Source organism: Enoplosus armatus, chromosome 2 (genome assembly GCF_043641665.1).
Source record: "Enoplosus armatus isolate fEnoArm2 chromosome 2, fEnoArm2.hap1, whole genome shotgun sequence".
NCBI lineage: Eukaryota > Metazoa > Chordata > Actinopteri > Centrarchiformes > Enoplosidae > Enoplosus > Enoplosus armatus.
In genome coordinates, this window is record NC_092181.1 from 23675030 (window position 1) to 23692534 (window position 17505).

Genomic DNA, 17505 nt, shown 5'->3' on the forward strand with positions numbered 1-17505 from the left:
TAGATTAATATGCTGTATTGATAATATATTAACCTTGTTCTTGGGGTAAAGTTAAGTTATCAAATAAATGTAGTATAAAAGTTATCCATAATATTGTGGATAATATTGGTGGAGTAGTTAGAAGTATAAAGTAGTAATTGTACTCAGGTACAGTACTTGGTTACATTTCACCACTGGTTTTTCTGTAGTACACAGCACGTCCACAGTCAGTGCCGATAATCCAAAGTGCACAATGTTTCGCAAAAACGTGTTAGACTTTTGTCCCTCCTCACGCGCCGTCCAGGACGACCAAAAACGTGCTATGTTGTGACTGAATGAGAGATATTACCTTGAAACAGCCACAGTCTCGGCTTGAACACATGGTTAGACGGGCAGGCTGTATCATCTTGTGAACTTCACATGGTTTTTACATTGTAGTCGTCGCAGCGTTTAAGTTTTTAAGCTTGTGTTAGCTTCAGCGGTTAAGCTAACGGCTAATAAAGCCGAGGGGGGAGTAACCAAAACAAGAAGGTAGCCCCGCTGCTGTTGAGTTTAACTACAAAGGTTTATTATATTTTTACGAAAGCTTGTCTGCTAACATGTCGGCCGTCTCAAACGACTCGAGGAAAAGGAGCAAGAAGCGGTATGCGGCCGGCCACCACAACAAGCGGTGGAAGGGCTGCCGGGAGCTGGAGGTGGGCATGGAGGGGATCCTCATCACATGCAACATGAACGAGAGGAAGTGCACCGCGGAGGCCTTCAATCTGCTCAATGAATACGCCGACCAGCTCTATGGGCCCGAGAAGGTAGGGGTCCAGAAGCACTTTACACATATCAGACCCCTTCCTCTGCCAGGTACAGACGAGGCCTGTTTCACCGTTAGACCTGTTCCAAAGTTACTGTGCAGGTGGAGTGAATTGCATCCTGTTACAGTAGTGGGAAAGTGAAGACTAAAGTGCATGTGTTACCATATGTCATTTTATTTTTAATTGCACATTGGTTTTGTGTATTGCATAGAAGTAGCCCGAGCAAAAACTTTATATGCCCAAGACGATAGACTCGAGTTGAACCTCAATCTTGACTCTTGTAGAATACACACTACTTATCTTTTAGTGTTTAGCCAGGAATTATAATAATTATTATAATAATTAACTGAAATATGACCATCTGGTATAGTGCTGAAACAATTAATTGATTAAATGGTTCACAGAAAATGAATCTACAATAGTAGATTAAGTGACTAATTGTTAAAATAATCTTTCGACCAAAAGTGGTCAAAATTTAGCTGGTTCCACCTCTCAAATTTGAGGAATTGCTTGTTTTATATAATTGTAAATTGAATATCTTTGGTCTGTTGATTTGACAAAAAAGTAATCTGGAAGATGTCACCTTGTACTGAAACTGAAAGGGCATTTTTCAGTACTTAATTGACATGGTATATTGAAATAATGTGGTATTAATAAAGTGACACTCGTGATCACAGTTGCAAGATAATAATGGGAGCAGCAGTGAGGAAGAAGAAGCTGAGGAAGAAGATGTTGATGTAGCACTGAAGAAGGAAGTGGCACAGCTGCAAGCATCTGGAGCTAAACGGGAGAGGCGCTTCCAGGCTTTGGACAGTGGAGCAAACAATGTCATCTTCATCAAAACTCTAAATCTAGGTACGTTTTTTTATGGAACAAATCATTGATGTCATTTATTTTTGGCTTTCAGTATTATTGAATTTTGGTTTTTCTTCTCCAAGAATCTGACAAGCTGGTTCATCACATCCTGTCTGATCTCCACACCACCAAGAAGAAGAAGTCACGCGTGATACTTCGGATGCTACCAGTGAGAAGCTAAAATCACAACAGTCAACTTAACTATGTTTAATACGATACATGTGATTTAACAGATACAGTAATAACTGAAGTTTTTCCTTGTTTTCGTCTCATCCAGGTAACTGGAACATGCAAGGCCTTCCAGGATGACATGGTGAAGTACCTGACCACTTACCTGGAGCCTTGGTTCAAAACCCCAAACTGTGCTACCTACCAGATCGCCTTCAAGGCCCGCAACAGCAGCCACAACAAGAGAGACGAAATCATCAAATCAGTTGCAGGTAGTGTTGAACTGTAGTTTGATTTGTTGAATCCGGCTAATATGCTCTGGTAATTTTGTTAGATGTAAAATGAATTTCACCTTTTTGATCATCAGTGAACAAAACTGACTCGTCCTTTTGGTTTCTGACCATCGCAGGTCTAGTGGGGAAGCTGAACCCTAAGAACAAGGTCGATTTGACCAACCCAGAACTGACAATCATTGTGGAGGTCATCAAGGCTGTGTGTTGCATCAGTGTGGTAAAAGACTATACACTGTACAGAAAGTACAATGTTCAGGAAGTAGTAAAAGAGGACACACCAAAGCCTGATGTGACCACAGCAAAAACAGATACGAATACAGCTGAGGAGAAGGAGGAACACGATGATGCAGAGGAGATGAACAAAGCAGAGAAGAAAGGCGAAGGAGACAAAGACAAAAATGTGCCACAGGACAACAAGGAGGTCGATAAGGGTGAAGGTGACGGAGAGTAGGAGCTCACATTTACAGGAAGTCATTGTCAGTTGGTCAGTTACATTTAAAAGTTCTTTTAATGGAACATCATCTTAAGTTGCTTTATGTTGTAGTGCTTTTGTTTCAAATGGAAGGTTCAAAGCAAAGATAAGTCGATTTCTTTTTTTTTTTCACTACTGATAACATGACTCGACGAAATAATGAGGTTGGCAAGAGTCAAACAGAATCCAAATATGATTTAAATATCTTTTTTATAGCTATAATACATTGGTACCAACTTAGTTGAGATGTCCATTTTAAATAGCAGTGATTTTGAATTAACTGTACATGTCACCATTCTGTCACATAACTGTACCTTAAGCTGACCGTTTTTTAATGCTGAATTTGTTTTAATTTCAATGTCATTTTATTTTTTGACATTTTTACTCAAAGAAGAAAAAGAGTTTGTTCAGGTTAACTGGTATGCCACATTTTTTGTAAGTGTAATTTCCTAAAGCAGTTCCCGAATTAAAGCTACCTGTGTGTTTGACTGTTTTTTCCACACATCCTTTACTCATTTTGTGGTTTATTTCGCTTCGGTTACTGACGCAACAGGGAGGGAAGTAGAAGAGAAGAAAGAACGGTCAAATTACATAAATATGATCAAATAAGTACTACATTTGCTACTTTGCATCTGCAGGGAGTCAATGGTCTTTCATTTCACATCGTGTAGTGAAATGTCCTGTTTGACATTGTGATATGCCTATGCACCACTATCATTGAGCTGGTAGTTCTTCTCTCCACCACAAGATGGAGCCAAACTTTCATTTTGTAGAGACGTGGACGTTTGCGATGGGTATACTATGATTATTGCACATGGATGAATAATTACTCAAAATCTTTGATACAATCTACATGTTTTCTTTGCTACATTATCTTCTAGTATAAATAGCTGCCGTAAATCATTTTCTAAATGTTCTGCAGCTGTGAACAGTAAAGACTTTCGTTTCATTAAAATGAAATAGATGGTGTACCAGACATGTAGAAAAGTGACTAACTGAATCAGTAAACACTACAACCTGTGATGCCAGTGTTTTAGTTGATAATACACTTTTTCATGGTTTATTCTTAATAATATGTTGGTGAACTCAGAGATCTAAAAACAATCAATCAATGAACAAGACTGCACAGAGGTGCTCTGACCTAATGCTAACTGCATGCTAACATGCTGAAGTATAATGCTCACCATTTTAGATTAGCATGCTAACATTTACTAATTTGTCTTCAACACAAAGGTCAGCTCAGGCTGATGGAAATCTCTTTAGTTTAGCAGGTATTGGTCATAAACCCGAAGTATAGATAAAGATAAAAAGTTAGGGGATGACCATGTATGATATTTCAGTTTGGATCAAACTGGTGGACCAACAAACCTACATTGCTATCCCTAGAGCAACATGACCAAATATACTTACATATACTTTCTGTTTTTATGTTTTCCATGTTTGCACAGGTGTTACATCTGTGGCTCTTGCATGGGTTTTATATATATTCAGCTTGCACGTGTAAGCCAGAATTTGTGCTCATACTTCTGTACAATTATCCTGGGTCTCTCCTCTGCGTCCAACGAGCCTTTCTGCAAAGGTCACAGACAGTTTTTATTGTTTGTCTTTTGAAGATATTACCAGGAGAATCTGGCTTTGTTTATAGATGTTTTGGGTTGATACATCAAACCTGAATATCTAAAATTAAGAGAAACTTTAAAATGTTCTCTAAAGCAGTATAATCCATATACTACCTCATTATTTATTCTTTGTATAATTTCCCCCCGGGGATCAATAAAGTATTTCTGATTCTGATTCTGAGTTCAGTGGCATTCAGTGAAGGCATTAATCGTAGTAAGGACTTCCACAGTTCTCTATCGCTGTCGCAGCCACATTTCCCTCTGCTCATTACACTTGGGCTGAACTGTTGCTGTGACCCGCCAGTCGTTATCGCCACTGCATTCAGCTAAAACTCACAAATTGCATTGCCGCCAGCTCTCAGGTGCCCCAATCAGTGTGACCTGCTGACAAGCTTATAGCTCCAACACAAGGGGAAAGGACTGGATGTTTTCAGCTTGCCGGTGTGTTATTAGAACAATACCAATTAGACTGTGTGGCTGGCCAACGTACAGTGATGCCTCATAATGATATCACAGTGGCAGCATCTTAATGATATCCCTGCTGTCAGGTGAAATCCTTATGTCATAATAGGGAACATAATAAAAAACAATTCACTATGTCTGCAAAAGTAATTTTTATGATTGCTGAATGGTTTTGGAAATAATGTATAACAAATGATGGTTATTAAAACATTTTATTCAATCCATAAAAAGCAGTCTGTTGAAGAAGACAGTTTTAAATGTTTAACCAGGAACAGCATAATCAAAATCAAGAGAATATTTACAGTACTAACCACTTGGTGTTGTCTACATGAGAAAATAGCCTCTGATGTTTTAATTGCCCCCAAGGCCATGTCTAATTAAACCTCAGTGGGAACTAAAGCCCACTTCTTTACAGCCAAACAGGCACATACACACTGTTCTGCCATCCAGGATTGTACGCTCATTCAGGTTTAAATGTCACAGGCCTGTGAAACAATTGCATCCACAGGCGCATGTGCACACAGTCCCCGGGGTCAGGATTAGCATCCATTGGTGTGGCTCCATATCTGACCTTTACGAGCGGCTAAGTAGTGCTCTCCAGGGTCTCATTTGTCTCACTTTACCCGAACAATGGCCTCAACCCCCTCACAACTGTAGCCTTTCTCTCACAGTGCAGAATGAACGAGGCTCAAATTGTTCAGCGTCAGAGCTTTTCAAGGACTCCAGGTCTCCTTTCACTTACTTACATGTGGTAAGAATAACCATTATAAACTTCCATATTTATTAAGCTAATCAGCTTCATTAGAACTGTGCTGGTGTGGTTTTATTGAATTTGATTGACAGTGACCTGACAACATGAGCAAACAACCCCCCAACCTTTAAGCCTTGATAAAAGTTAGGATTTTAGTTAACTGTCTGAGGAAATTTCAAGTAGTAACAATAATGGCACGCTTTGTTGTAAAGGACGACGTTAAAGCAAGACTATGTAACTTTTGAAAGAAAAGAATAACACATTCTTTCTCCTACAAATGTTGAAGAATGTTGAAGAATTCATAACCAATAAACGCACCATTGCTCAGTTCTGTGCGCTCTTGAGTTTTGCCACTACAGCCTCACCTGGTCTGGTATGACCAGTAGCTTGTGGTGGCCAACGTTAGCAGACTTTAGAGAGATATTGTTGTACACCTGATATTACACAGAATCACCTCACTGACTTTTTGACTCTTCTGTACTTGTGCTGATGTTACACTATGTTTCAGCCTTTGTTACTTGTCACTTGTGGCCAGAGTTCAGCAAAAGGCACAAATGCTCATTATGAGAGACAACAAAGGGAAGCATATCAAACTACAGAGAAGATTAAAGTGATGCATTTCATTATGACATGACAAATACTGAATATACAAACACTAAACTACGTCAAAACAAGACAAAATGCTGAGGAAAAGGGTAAGATGTGTTGGAGTGAGACAGTAATTAAATATGAAACATGGGCAGATACAAGAACTGCTCTGTTGCAACTAAATGTACGTCCTTCGACCTTACCTTATGCACCCAAACCATTACAATAAAATGACAGAGAACAAAGTAACTAAAACAGTGTCCAAGTGGTATCAGCCAGAGTTTACAATCAGTTACATGAGAGAAAAAAGTGACAGTGGTGTTTCCCTGTAGTCCAGATATTATATAACATTTGCCATATGCAAGATTGTCAGACCTCTTAAAGCTGAGATATCTGCATTTGTCATTTTCATTAAGCTGCACGACTTTCTGGTGCATCAGTCACAAGCACTGCAAATGTATGCAACATGGCGACGGTTAAAGTCAGTTAAAAAATCGTAAAGGCGTACACCAAACACATGCTGCATTCACTTGTAGCAACTTGCAAAGTATACAAGTTTTGACCAACATTGACTGACGGATACTGAATGTGGTATTTGTTTGATAACAAATTATGGCCTCAAAAATGACCACTGAGTTGAACCCAAACGTCTGACAGCTGCAACAAAAAGCGATTATGAGCTTTGTCAAACTGGTGTTTACTGCAGAGCCATTGTGTAGAGAGGCTTTTCTGTTATTTTGTCCATCCCTAGGTGTCAGTCTGTAGCTTTCCAGATGCTTTCTCTTTTGTCACGCATATGCATAGTCAATAGATGCACACACCAATGATTTATTTATTTATTTATATCCATTGTTACAGTGATGGGAATATGGTTTGGAGGACATCTATTTCTCTGAGAGATTCTGTGTGTGTGTGTGTGTTGTATGTGTGTGGCAGCCAGCTATGTGAATGGGGTTCAGTAATGAGAAATGCTTATCAACCCTCTACAGCCTGTCAGCGTGGTGTTATTAGCTGTTACCCCAACAATCCTACAGGTAGGCCTAGAGTGCTTGTATTGATTCCAAACATCCCTATTTGCCCCGGCAGAAAGGGAGCAATCAGCAGACGGATTTAGTTGATTAGGATTATGGGAAGTCATTTGTGGAGGAAATAAGTGGGCATTTTTAAGGGATCTATTAATGTTGTGAAATTAGTTTTCTTAATACCTGGGATGAAGTTGTTGTTTGAATGTAAATCGCTGTTTATGTGATTGGAACGTGGACGAGAGCAAGAAGGAAACATTTTGTCGAGTTAAAGAGAAGGAATCAGAAGATGGAGAGAGGAGGAAGCATGACGGAGCGACACATTCAGGAGCAGCTATTCCCCTCCACACACACATTCACGTTTACTCACTCAGTGGTATAATCCTTGCTGAGGGTGCTTTCCATATCACTGGGTGGCTTTTGCTGCAGAGAGACGCATTTTAGCATAATGCTAACAAGAACCTTGACAATTAGTTAGACAGGAGAGGGGACGTGGGGGCAGAGAGGCAGCAGGGCAGCGTGTAGAGTAAAGATGTGAATAAAAACCTGGGGGAAATAGCAGAACGGGAGACGATGGAGAGGAGGTGGAACTGGGACATCAGCTGTGTGTCTCTAAAAAGCTTTAATTACTTTAATTTATTTTTAATGATCCGTGCCAAGAGGAGCAGGATCAAAGCCCAATTTCACTAATGACACTTGTATGAATTTGCCCTCAGTCTACCACAGACGTATGAATACACAAAAAATAAACTATTAGAACTATTAGAAATTTCTACATGCGACATACACTCAGTGGTCACTTTATTTGGTACACCTGGACAATATAATGCAGTCCAACACAACAGCCCTGCCATAAATTATGTTCCTTATTTTTTGTCCTTTCCATTTACATACATGAGGAGAACAGAATATAAGAAACACATCTCAATATAATGCAGTCCAGCACAACACCACTTACTAATTTATGGCAGGGCTGTTTGGACTGCATTAGATTGTACAGGTGTGCCTAATAAAGTGGCCACTAAGAGTAATCTTACCATATTTTCAGGTAAACATAGACTACATTGCTAGTACATCTTCAGTCACATCACCAGCTTTTCATTAGTAGTGTATCAGAAACTGGAATGTGAAACTATGTTTTCAAAACCTCTCAGGAAATGTTTGAGCTTCATTACACAGTATAACACTGCATTCATTATTTATCTTTGGTTTGGGTTTAACTATTAACTATTTTGCAGGCTTATGTTGTAGCAAAATACAGTACAAGTATAATATTGGATTCCAGAGCCAACTTCATATAATCTGTAAAAACATGTGCAACAACAATGCAGTGAGAGAGATAGTGTTAATAAAAAGAATGAGAAAGGACATGCGTTTGACACTTTGTTTTACAGAACAAAGATATTTGTCTAGACCTAAATGTTAAGTTTGAACTATACTGCACCACAAAGCCAAAACACAGTAACTACATATTTGGTCAAAATTTAGTTAAGACTTTTTGACAGCGGTTTTACCTTTTTTATTTTATTATCATGCTCTGGAATATTAAAATTTCTGCGAAAACAGAAGGTCAAATTTCATATGACAAAATAAAACTAAAAACTAAGCCACAGACGGAGTTAGCTAAGTAAACAGCTAAAACAAGATAGCTATGTCAAGTGAAAGCTAGCTTCAGCCTCAGCTGAATCTAAATTAACTTTTTTCCAAAGCTCTCTTTGTAAGTGAAAAATATATAATTTGATAAGCTGACTTCTTGATAATTCTGCTTCATAACTAAATGTAGAAAATGTAGCTTAATCAAGTCATGATGAAGAAAAGAAACAGCTAAACTAGTTTGGCTAAAAGATAATTAAGTTTAGCAGAGTAACAGTAACTGCCATCTTAACAAATAATGCATTATTTTATTCATTTTTATTCAACCTTTCTATCTGTTATGCAGTTTCTCAGCCAGCCTGAAAACTTTAAACCCCTTTTCTCAACTTCTCAACTGTTTCTGTAGTTACTGCTCTCTGCCTTTGTAGGTCAGATACAGAAATACTGTTTGTGAACTGTTATTTAAATTAAATGTATGTCAAAGATATGCTGATAGTTGTAAAGAGTTGATTTGTTTTATTCTGTTTGCTGGTACATGAACGTTGGTCTTCTCATTCTGTTGTTAATGATGTGTGTTTTTTGGGGGGAAGATCTCTTTGGATTGGATAACAGCTGCCGCAGAGGATTGAGAGTGTGACAGTGAAACATGTATATGTGATTTTCAGGCAGATGACAGACAGACAGAAGGGCTCCTCAAGAGGACATACAGCTTTAACAGGATTGGAAATGGTACCCACCAGCTGTAAGAGGTAAGAGAGAAAGAGCAGGGGATGAGAGTCAAAGTGGGAGGAAGGAGGGGCGGCGACGCAAGGAGGAGTACTACCAGATCGGTTTGAGGAGGAATTAACTGTCATTTAGCTACAAAGTTGACTAAAGGACACATTTGTGTTTGCCACAACGGCTTGGAGAGTTGGATAAGGAGAACGGAAAAAATGTTGGAGAAGAGGAACAAGCTTTGGGATGAATGAAGCCGTTAAACACATCATCAAACGCTGCAGGCACAGCAGGGGGCCGCGGGATACACCCGTCTGAGAGTTGGGTGGTGTGGGTGTGTGCATGTGTGTGTATAGTTTTGTATTGGCCTAATAAACCATCCATCTGCAGGGAGAGGAGAACAGTGGATGCAGGGAGCTGGGGGTGGGGGGGGGGGGGGGGGTTACAGCACTCTTTATGCTCCATATTTACACCCCTTTCAAATGCACAGACCGACAGATACCCAGTCCTGCCCAGAGGTTCTTTGATGCTTGTCGATACCGCTGCGTGATGATGTCATACGGCACAGAGCAAGGGAGGGAGGCATGATCAAAGGAAAGAGGGAGGGATGAAGACGCAGGAGAGGATATCCAAGACAACAACGGGACAAAGATGGCGACTGCTTCTGCTATGGGACGTCCACTGGCGTCCAGACCTCCGGATCACCAGGAGGAACCCTGGACGTGCAGCAAGTGTATTCACTGCCCTTATTCTAATAGGATGACCACCAGCATGACATACTGGAACCACCAAGCCAACATCAGCCACCACTACCGCCGGGCTAGCACGGTAAGCTCTCCGTCTACCTTAGCCTTTCCTCCGCTGCCGTTAAAAGCATCAAACCTTCAACGCCCCGATGTCTGGTTACCATCACTCCATCCCAAGTATTTATCATGAGTTGCCATTCTTTCTAATAACACATTTTCTACCCATTTTCTTTCTTTTTCTCAGCCCTTTCATCATGGTCTTTTGGCTGTTAATATAGGCCTCTCTTTGCCATCAAAGGCAGCACATCAATTGCCTTGACTCCCAAGTGTATGTGTGAGGGTGAAAGAGAGAAAGGGAGAGAGGAGAAAAAAGAAGAACACCATGTATCAAAGATCAAGGCACGCTTTCATGCCTGATTTTGGCCCTGGTTGGGTTTTGCTTTCCATCATCTTTCCATCCTCCTTTTTCTCGCTGTTCTAGGGCTGCAGACGCTCTCCGAACCCATCGACATTTTCTCCCAACCCTAAGTGGTCCAAATTCCACATTCGCTGAAAAATTGAATCAGGTGCTTTTGTGGGGAAATGGAAGCAAAGACATTTTTTTCTGTTTTTCTTTGAGAATATTCTGTAGCTTGCAGACTACTGGGCCAGAGCTCTGCCCCAATGATGACAATACGTGAAACAATATTTGAATAAGCAGCAGGAGGGCAGCCAGCTAATCCACTGTGGCTAATCCAGTATTGGTGCAGGCCATATTGGTAGCTGGAGTATTCAACCCCATCACAATACACATCAGCAGGACGCCATGGCAGATATACTGACACTCTTACTACAGGCATGGCTGGGAAAGGCCAGCAGATGGATGGATAGGTGGATGGACGGATGGATAATATAGAGATACATGAACGGACAATTGAATGGATGGATGGAAACCCTTGATATTGAGACTGCGGTTTCTTTATTTCACATATTGTCTGGTCCTCTCGACTAACTTAATTGGAGCATTTTAAGAAAAAGAAAAAAAACTGAGGGAATTGTAGGATTAAGACAAAAATAGAAGTGATGGACATATCACTCTGTGAAAATGTCTAAATGTATATTAAACAACAACAAACAGACCTGAAGTATCAATATCTCCCAACTCACTTTACGTCAAATACAATAAAATGTTCACTGTACAAGATTCTCCTTATCCTTTGTTTTGGAGCTTTCATTGCAGCCAAACAAAATACTTGTCTCCAATTAATTTTCCAAAAGAGCAGAGGTCTGTTTCTCTTTCAAGAGGTATATAATGAAGATTTCACTCTCTGTGAGCATCTAAATGGGTCTTTGTGCTGGGAGGCCCCCAAGAGATAAGCCTGTTTCTGACAGGCCTCCGTACAGACGCCCAAATCTGCTGTGGCAGCTGGAACAAAGGGACCCCTGAGCTGGACCAGCAGCCTGACAAAAAGCTCCATCTCAGTAGTCTAAGGGGGCTGCCTCAATTTAAGAATTAATAATCCACTTTTACCTTCATTGGAAATTGTTGTTTTCATCGCATACTTGACAATGCTTAGAGAGTAATTTATAGGGCTCTTTGTTTTTTTATTGAGCAAATAGTTCAGACTAACTAGCAAGGGTCATCAGTTGATGGATGTAGCTTGTTCTTGTATCACTGACGTTGTAATTGATCCGTACCAGTTGTATCATATTCGGCCACACATACTCATTAGCCAAAGCAGTCAGCCTCCTAGAGGCCGTTCCACAAGGCACAGGAAGTGAAAGGAGATACTAAGAATGGGTGAAATCTTCTACCACAGTATATTTTATGTGGCAATATTGTACATTCTCTGGAAATTCAGTTGAGAAACTGTTTATAAATAAAATTACCAGACAGGATGGGCGTTTTTTTGCTTAATCCAATTAAATACTTGAATCAGGATAATCCATTACATACATTGATACTACAATTATTTAGATAAAATTAAGTCCAATATTGGCATACGTGTACATTGATTTGCAACATTTATTTTGCAATTTTGCTATCAGAATCAGAAATACTTTATTGATCCCTTGGGAGAAATTAGGAAAAGCACAGGTGTAAATAATAAAATGAATGATGGCTGAGTTCCATTTAGCTGCTTCAGTTTCAGGGTCCTGGTATTGTGTGTGCTGGCTCACTGTCACACTGTCATAGTTTACTGGGGGATTTGAATAGAACGGAGCCATTGTTAATTTTATTAGTAACACCTGTGCTTTCTCCTACTATGACAAGCCTGAATGTCTGCTGTGAGAAAGGTCTATGGCCAGTGCAACCAGAGATATTAAGAGGGTATAAACAGTGTGGCACAGTCTCTGAAGGTTGACATATTTACATTATTTGGAAATGGTGAATGGATATATTGTCACATATTGCAACCCTAAAATAAACAAACACAATATCACAGGCCTTTAAATGCTCAGTAATGCAGCGTACATCAGAATGAATTTAAATCCAACTGAACACATTCCACACTCCAGTTTTTGTACGGATTAAATGAGATATTAATCCTTTAGAAGTGCTGGTAGGCAGATTTTGTTACCTGTGTTTGGACAGAGCCAGGCTAGGAGGTTCCCTGTTTCCACTCTTTACGCTAAGCTAAGCTAAGCTAAGCTAATAAAATGAAATAAGATAGAACTTTATTTATCCAGAGAGAAATTGTTGTGCAGCAGTTAGAGTACACAGTAGAAAAGAGTGCAAATATATAGAGTGTGAGTGGTATGATAATGGTGGTATGAGCGGCAACGACTTTCTCTTTTAACTCTTGACAAGGAAGCAAATAAGCATACTTCAACATATCATCCAGCTCTAATAGATTCGTAGACAGACAGACAGATAGATCAATCAGTCAATCAGACTTTATTTGTATAGAACCTTTCATACAGGTTAGTAGAGTGCTTCGCAGATGATTGACAAGGCAATAAAACAAACAAAAATATATATACATATCCAGATGGATACATGGATGGATGGATGGGTGGATAGAGAAAGAGGGAGAGGGAGCATGCGGCCAGGTGTATCGGTGCCCCCCCTCGTGTGATGACCTTTCTTCAGCTAAGAGCACAGACCTCTACAACACTCACACACACACACACACATACATAGATTCATTACAGATTCATAAGTACCGACATGCCCCCAACCCCTCCTCACCAAGACATCATAAAGGTCAAGTTCATCTTCCTCAGTATTCTCTCTTTGTCTCCCTTCCCTCTCCTCATTGTCTCAGGGGGCACTGCAGCAACTATAACAACACCAGCCTGTTGCAGCAAGAACCTGTGTATGCATGTGTGTGTGTGTGTGTGTGTGTGTGTGTGTGTATTGACTGTTGACGCCAAAGTGATATGAATACATTTCCATAATGAAGCGTGTTTAGCTCGGCTGTAAGGTCTGCCAATCAAACACACAGCGAAAACATGTCATCATCATTTTCTCAAGCCACCACTGCAAACAACTTCTTCATTACAGCCCGCTGAAAGGCTTCTCTAGATCTCTTACTGAACAATGTCACACTTGTTGTCTGCTCAAAGACATTAAAATGGTTTTAGAGATCAAGGCTATGAATGAGGATGAATATAGTCTTGACAAAATCAAATATTTCTAACTGAAATCCTCAATATCTCTACGCAAAACATCAATATGTGACAATATTTTGGGATGACCGCTGATGCTTTCATAAGATATTTACACAAAAGAAAATTCTAATACAGAAAATAATTTATAATGTGAATATAACCAAGTTTCAGTCAAGTTTAACAGTCAAATTAGTCCAGAAACATGCATTGCCTGAGCCTAAATTAGCCTTTAAGACCTTACATTTTAAGCAGTATCATGTTATTAAAAAGACCAAAGTTCCAGACTTCTTATTTCACCTCATCAATATCGGATTTATATGTTTCTTCTATAATTGTATATGGCCATATGGACTTCTCTGAGGCTGATTTCTAATATTACAGAAATCCGATATACATGAGAGCTACAGTGAGGATGTGAAGAGATGCCTGGCGCTAAGTTTGATTTCTTAATGGTGTTTTTCATTTTACCAGGTTCAGATTACCATGGAAGAACTGTCCATCCAGGAGTGGACACAGATGAGGACAGGTGTCTGGACCTCACCTGAGCCCCCTGACCCTGCCTTTTCCACACGGGACAGCTAGCCTGAATGGAAGGCATGGTAAACTATTTTATTAACCACTGCACATTATGGTGTAATTTAGAGGTCTTCTTAATTCATATTAAAAAGAGAAAATGAACTCTAAAATTGTATTCATGTAGCTTTTTCTATAATATTGTAGAGCTCAGTTTGAATGTGTGAAATTGAAGAAGCTTCTTATTAAACTGAACAGCTCCTCAGACACTCATGGTGGTTTGACAAAGAGCCACATTAATTTCTTTAAGCACTGTTATTGGCTGAGGTTCATTCTTGACCTTGGAAACAGCAAATCTCACTTCTTTAGTGAGATTGTTTTCTCAATTATTAGTCTTTTTTATTTCTTCACTTCCTGTAGGTCTGCTTTTATTGTAAGATTGTACAAAAAAAAAGCAACCGAGAACGTATCACACATAAAATCAAATATTAGCACATTAATTGATTGATTTTCAGATATTCCTCATGTAAAATGTAGCTGTTGACAGTTCATACACATGTGTAATGTGTTTTTCTGACACTTGACATGTGGAAATGTGAGTTTAACATGTGTTTTTTGGAAAGGGATATGTTTAATCTATTGGTAATACTGAGAGGAAATGAATGACTGTTAACTGTAGTCTCATCTCTCTCGCTCTCCCTCTCTTTTTCACACCCTCTCTCTCTCTCTCTCTCTCTCTCTCTCTCTCTCTCACACACACACACACACACACACAGTGGAGGCAGCTCGGTGCTCCTGGCTGACTGACAGCCCGGCGAAGGCGAGTGACAAGCAGGATGCTCAGGTGGCGGCGGCGTGCTCTCTCGGTCCTGTCAGTCACTCTGCCAGTGGAGGTAGGCTCCGTCAACTGAACACCTGTTCAGAGGTAAGAAGAAAATATTTCCTGTGTTTTGTCCGTGTCTCTCACTGACAGGTGGGTTGCCTTAGATTTGTCTCGCATTCAGACCGGCTGACTGCCTGGAGCAAAGTAAGCTGTAACTGGTCATGTTGTCTGTGCTGCTGTTCCTGGGTCTGGCTCTTTTATTTGATTCAGTTTCAATGCATTCCGTGTTTTTTTTATTAATCTGTACGGCAATGTGTGGTACAAACAGCTTATTATAAATTAGTTAATAACTACTAATTAGAGCCTATTAAAAGGCTCGCGTTTTTAATTTTATGTTGTGTGTAGTGACCTTTTGATGTCGGCAGGGGCGCTGTTGGGAGTAGCTGCAACCCTGACATAGAAATGCGACATAAACTGTGAAATAAACTGTTTTATAGCAACTTATTTAATGCAATGCTAGTGGTGGAAAGTAACTAAGTACATGTACTGAACTACTGTAGTTAAGTATAATTCTGACTTGAATGTTATGGTATTTTATACTTCTACTCCACCACATTTCAGTGGCAAATTGTACATTTTTTACACCACTACCACACATTTATTTGACAGCTTTATATACTACATACTTAATTAATTGATAATTAACTTAATTCATATTTTACATGCAAAACATATGATCACTTCATAAAATATGTATGTACTGTAATTTTAAATGTAGGGCTTTTACTTGTAATAGGATATTTTTTACATACAACTTACTGCTACTGTACATACTACTGCTACTTCTACTTGAGAAAATGATCTAAATACTTCTTCCACCACTGTGCACTGCGTAGCTATGGGTACTCTAAGAAGTTAAATACACACCAGTGGAAGTAAGCGCTTGTTTTTGGAATGGGTATTAGAGGACTGATTAATGTGTTTAGAAATAACTGCCAGTATAATGTTATTCAAGATCAGTAAGCTGCAGTGGCGAAAAGTAACCAAGTACATTTACTCAAGTACTGTGCTTAAGTACAATTTTGAAGCACTTGTACTTTTTACTACACTACATATATTTTACAGCTATAGTTACTAGTTACTTTTTAAAAACCTATAATGAGCATCTTACGTACAACGCTTTAAATTAAACCACCCAACTGTAAATAAACTGCGTAAATGTATATCCACTGCAACCAGCTACAACATTGAAATGCTGCTTACATGTTAATGCATCAGTAATAATAATTTAAAAATATAACATATAATAATGTAACACTGATAAAGGAAATTTTGACTGCATAGCGAGTAGTTAAGTACACTTTGCTGATAACACTTCTGTACTTACTTAAATTTACAGGATTTTTACACGTAATGTCAATGGGTCTTTGTACATTGTGGTATTTTAATACATCTAAATACTTCTTTCACCACTGGTAAACTGGGAGCTTGGTGACGCGCTACGTTAGTCACTCTATGCGTTGTAGTTCTATAAACGTACTACACACCGCACGGCGTCGGCGTGCACGCACGTATCCTCTCGCTCTGTATTATTGCTCCGAAACCAGCCACCATGGGGAGTTAAGGGGATAGTCGACGGGTTATTTTCGTTAATATTTAATATCAGAAAGCTATCCATATGCTGCGTTTTGGAGCACACAGTTCGCGCCAGTATCCCCAATGCAGCGGATTACGGGGATCGGGCTTTCAGAGACGGTAGGACAGACACTTTTGTGGAAAACACGGGACGTTAACGTACCTAGCTAAGCTAGCCAGCTAACAAGCTAACCAAAACTAGCTAACACACCAAGCTAGCTGGCGCTGCAGCCAGTAGAGTGGAAAACGTGCCCTCGCTTTCTTGTTTTGTTTGATCTTAGATCGGATGACTTGTTGGCGTTTATCAGTAGGAAAGTTGGCGTCGCTTCTGTACTAGTTTGCTTGGCACGAACACATTTTCAAAGTACGCTTGAGTTGAAGTGTTTTTGCATGTAGGCCCGTCTTGTGTGGTTGTAGAGTTTGTTTCTGTACCCATCCCCCACCGTCTTTGCAGGCCAAGATGAATGAGATTCTCACTTCAAAGCACTGGCATTGGTGGTGGCATTGCTGCAAGGCTAGCTAGCTGTCTTAGCTTGTTAACATTAGATGGATATTTAGGAAATAATGTCTAACTACACGGAGTGAGCTTTGTTTTGTCAACTGTTGGCGCTAGCTTTCAAGCTAGCTGTTAATATGACGACAAAAACTTAATGGTGAACTTCAGCTTGGAAATGTACTCACAGAGATGTATATTGTTTTTGGTCAGACTGGAGTCATAGTCGCTAGTTGCAACTAACTGACTGTATTAAAAACGCCTAATGCTAAAATGTACTTGTTAGCAAGCTTACATGCCAAGTTAGCATTGTAGCAATATTTTCAGTTTTTGTGATAAGATTCTCCTCATTGTCACCAACCCATGTCTATGTCCTGCT

At 39.6% G+C, this 17505-nt stretch overlaps 1 protein-coding gene across 1 annotated transcript; it reads left to right on the forward strand.

The window, feature by feature from the left end:
* The first annotated feature begins 232 nt into the window (after positions 1-232).
* Positions 233-2660, forward strand: thumpd1 (THUMP domain containing 1). The gene is made up of 6 exons (XM_070924062.1): positions 233-306; positions 566-785; positions 1463-1640; positions 1724-1809; positions 1918-2080; positions 2218-2660. The coding sequence occupies exons 1-6, from the start codon at positions 233-235 to the stop codon at positions 2550-2552; spliced, it is 1056 nt and encodes a 351-aa protein (XP_070780163.1). The 3' UTR covers positions 2553-2660.
* Positions 2661-17505: the final 14845 nt, after the last annotated feature.

Excerpts from the sequence above, each read along its gene's own strand:
- thumpd1 (XM_070924062.1), top strand. The coding sequence starts at position 233 with ATGTTTCGCAAAAACGTGTTAGACTTTTGTCCCTCCTCACGCGCCGTC. Across the intron at positions 1,810-1,917 it reads TGATACTTCGGATGCTACCA|GTAACTGGAACATGCAAGGC; the intron begins GTGAGAAGCTAA and ends CGTCTCATCCAG. Across the intron at positions 2,081-2,217 it reads AATCATCAAATCAGTTGCAG|GTCTAGTGGGGAAGCTGAAC; the intron begins GTAGTGTTGAAC and ends TGACCATCGCAG.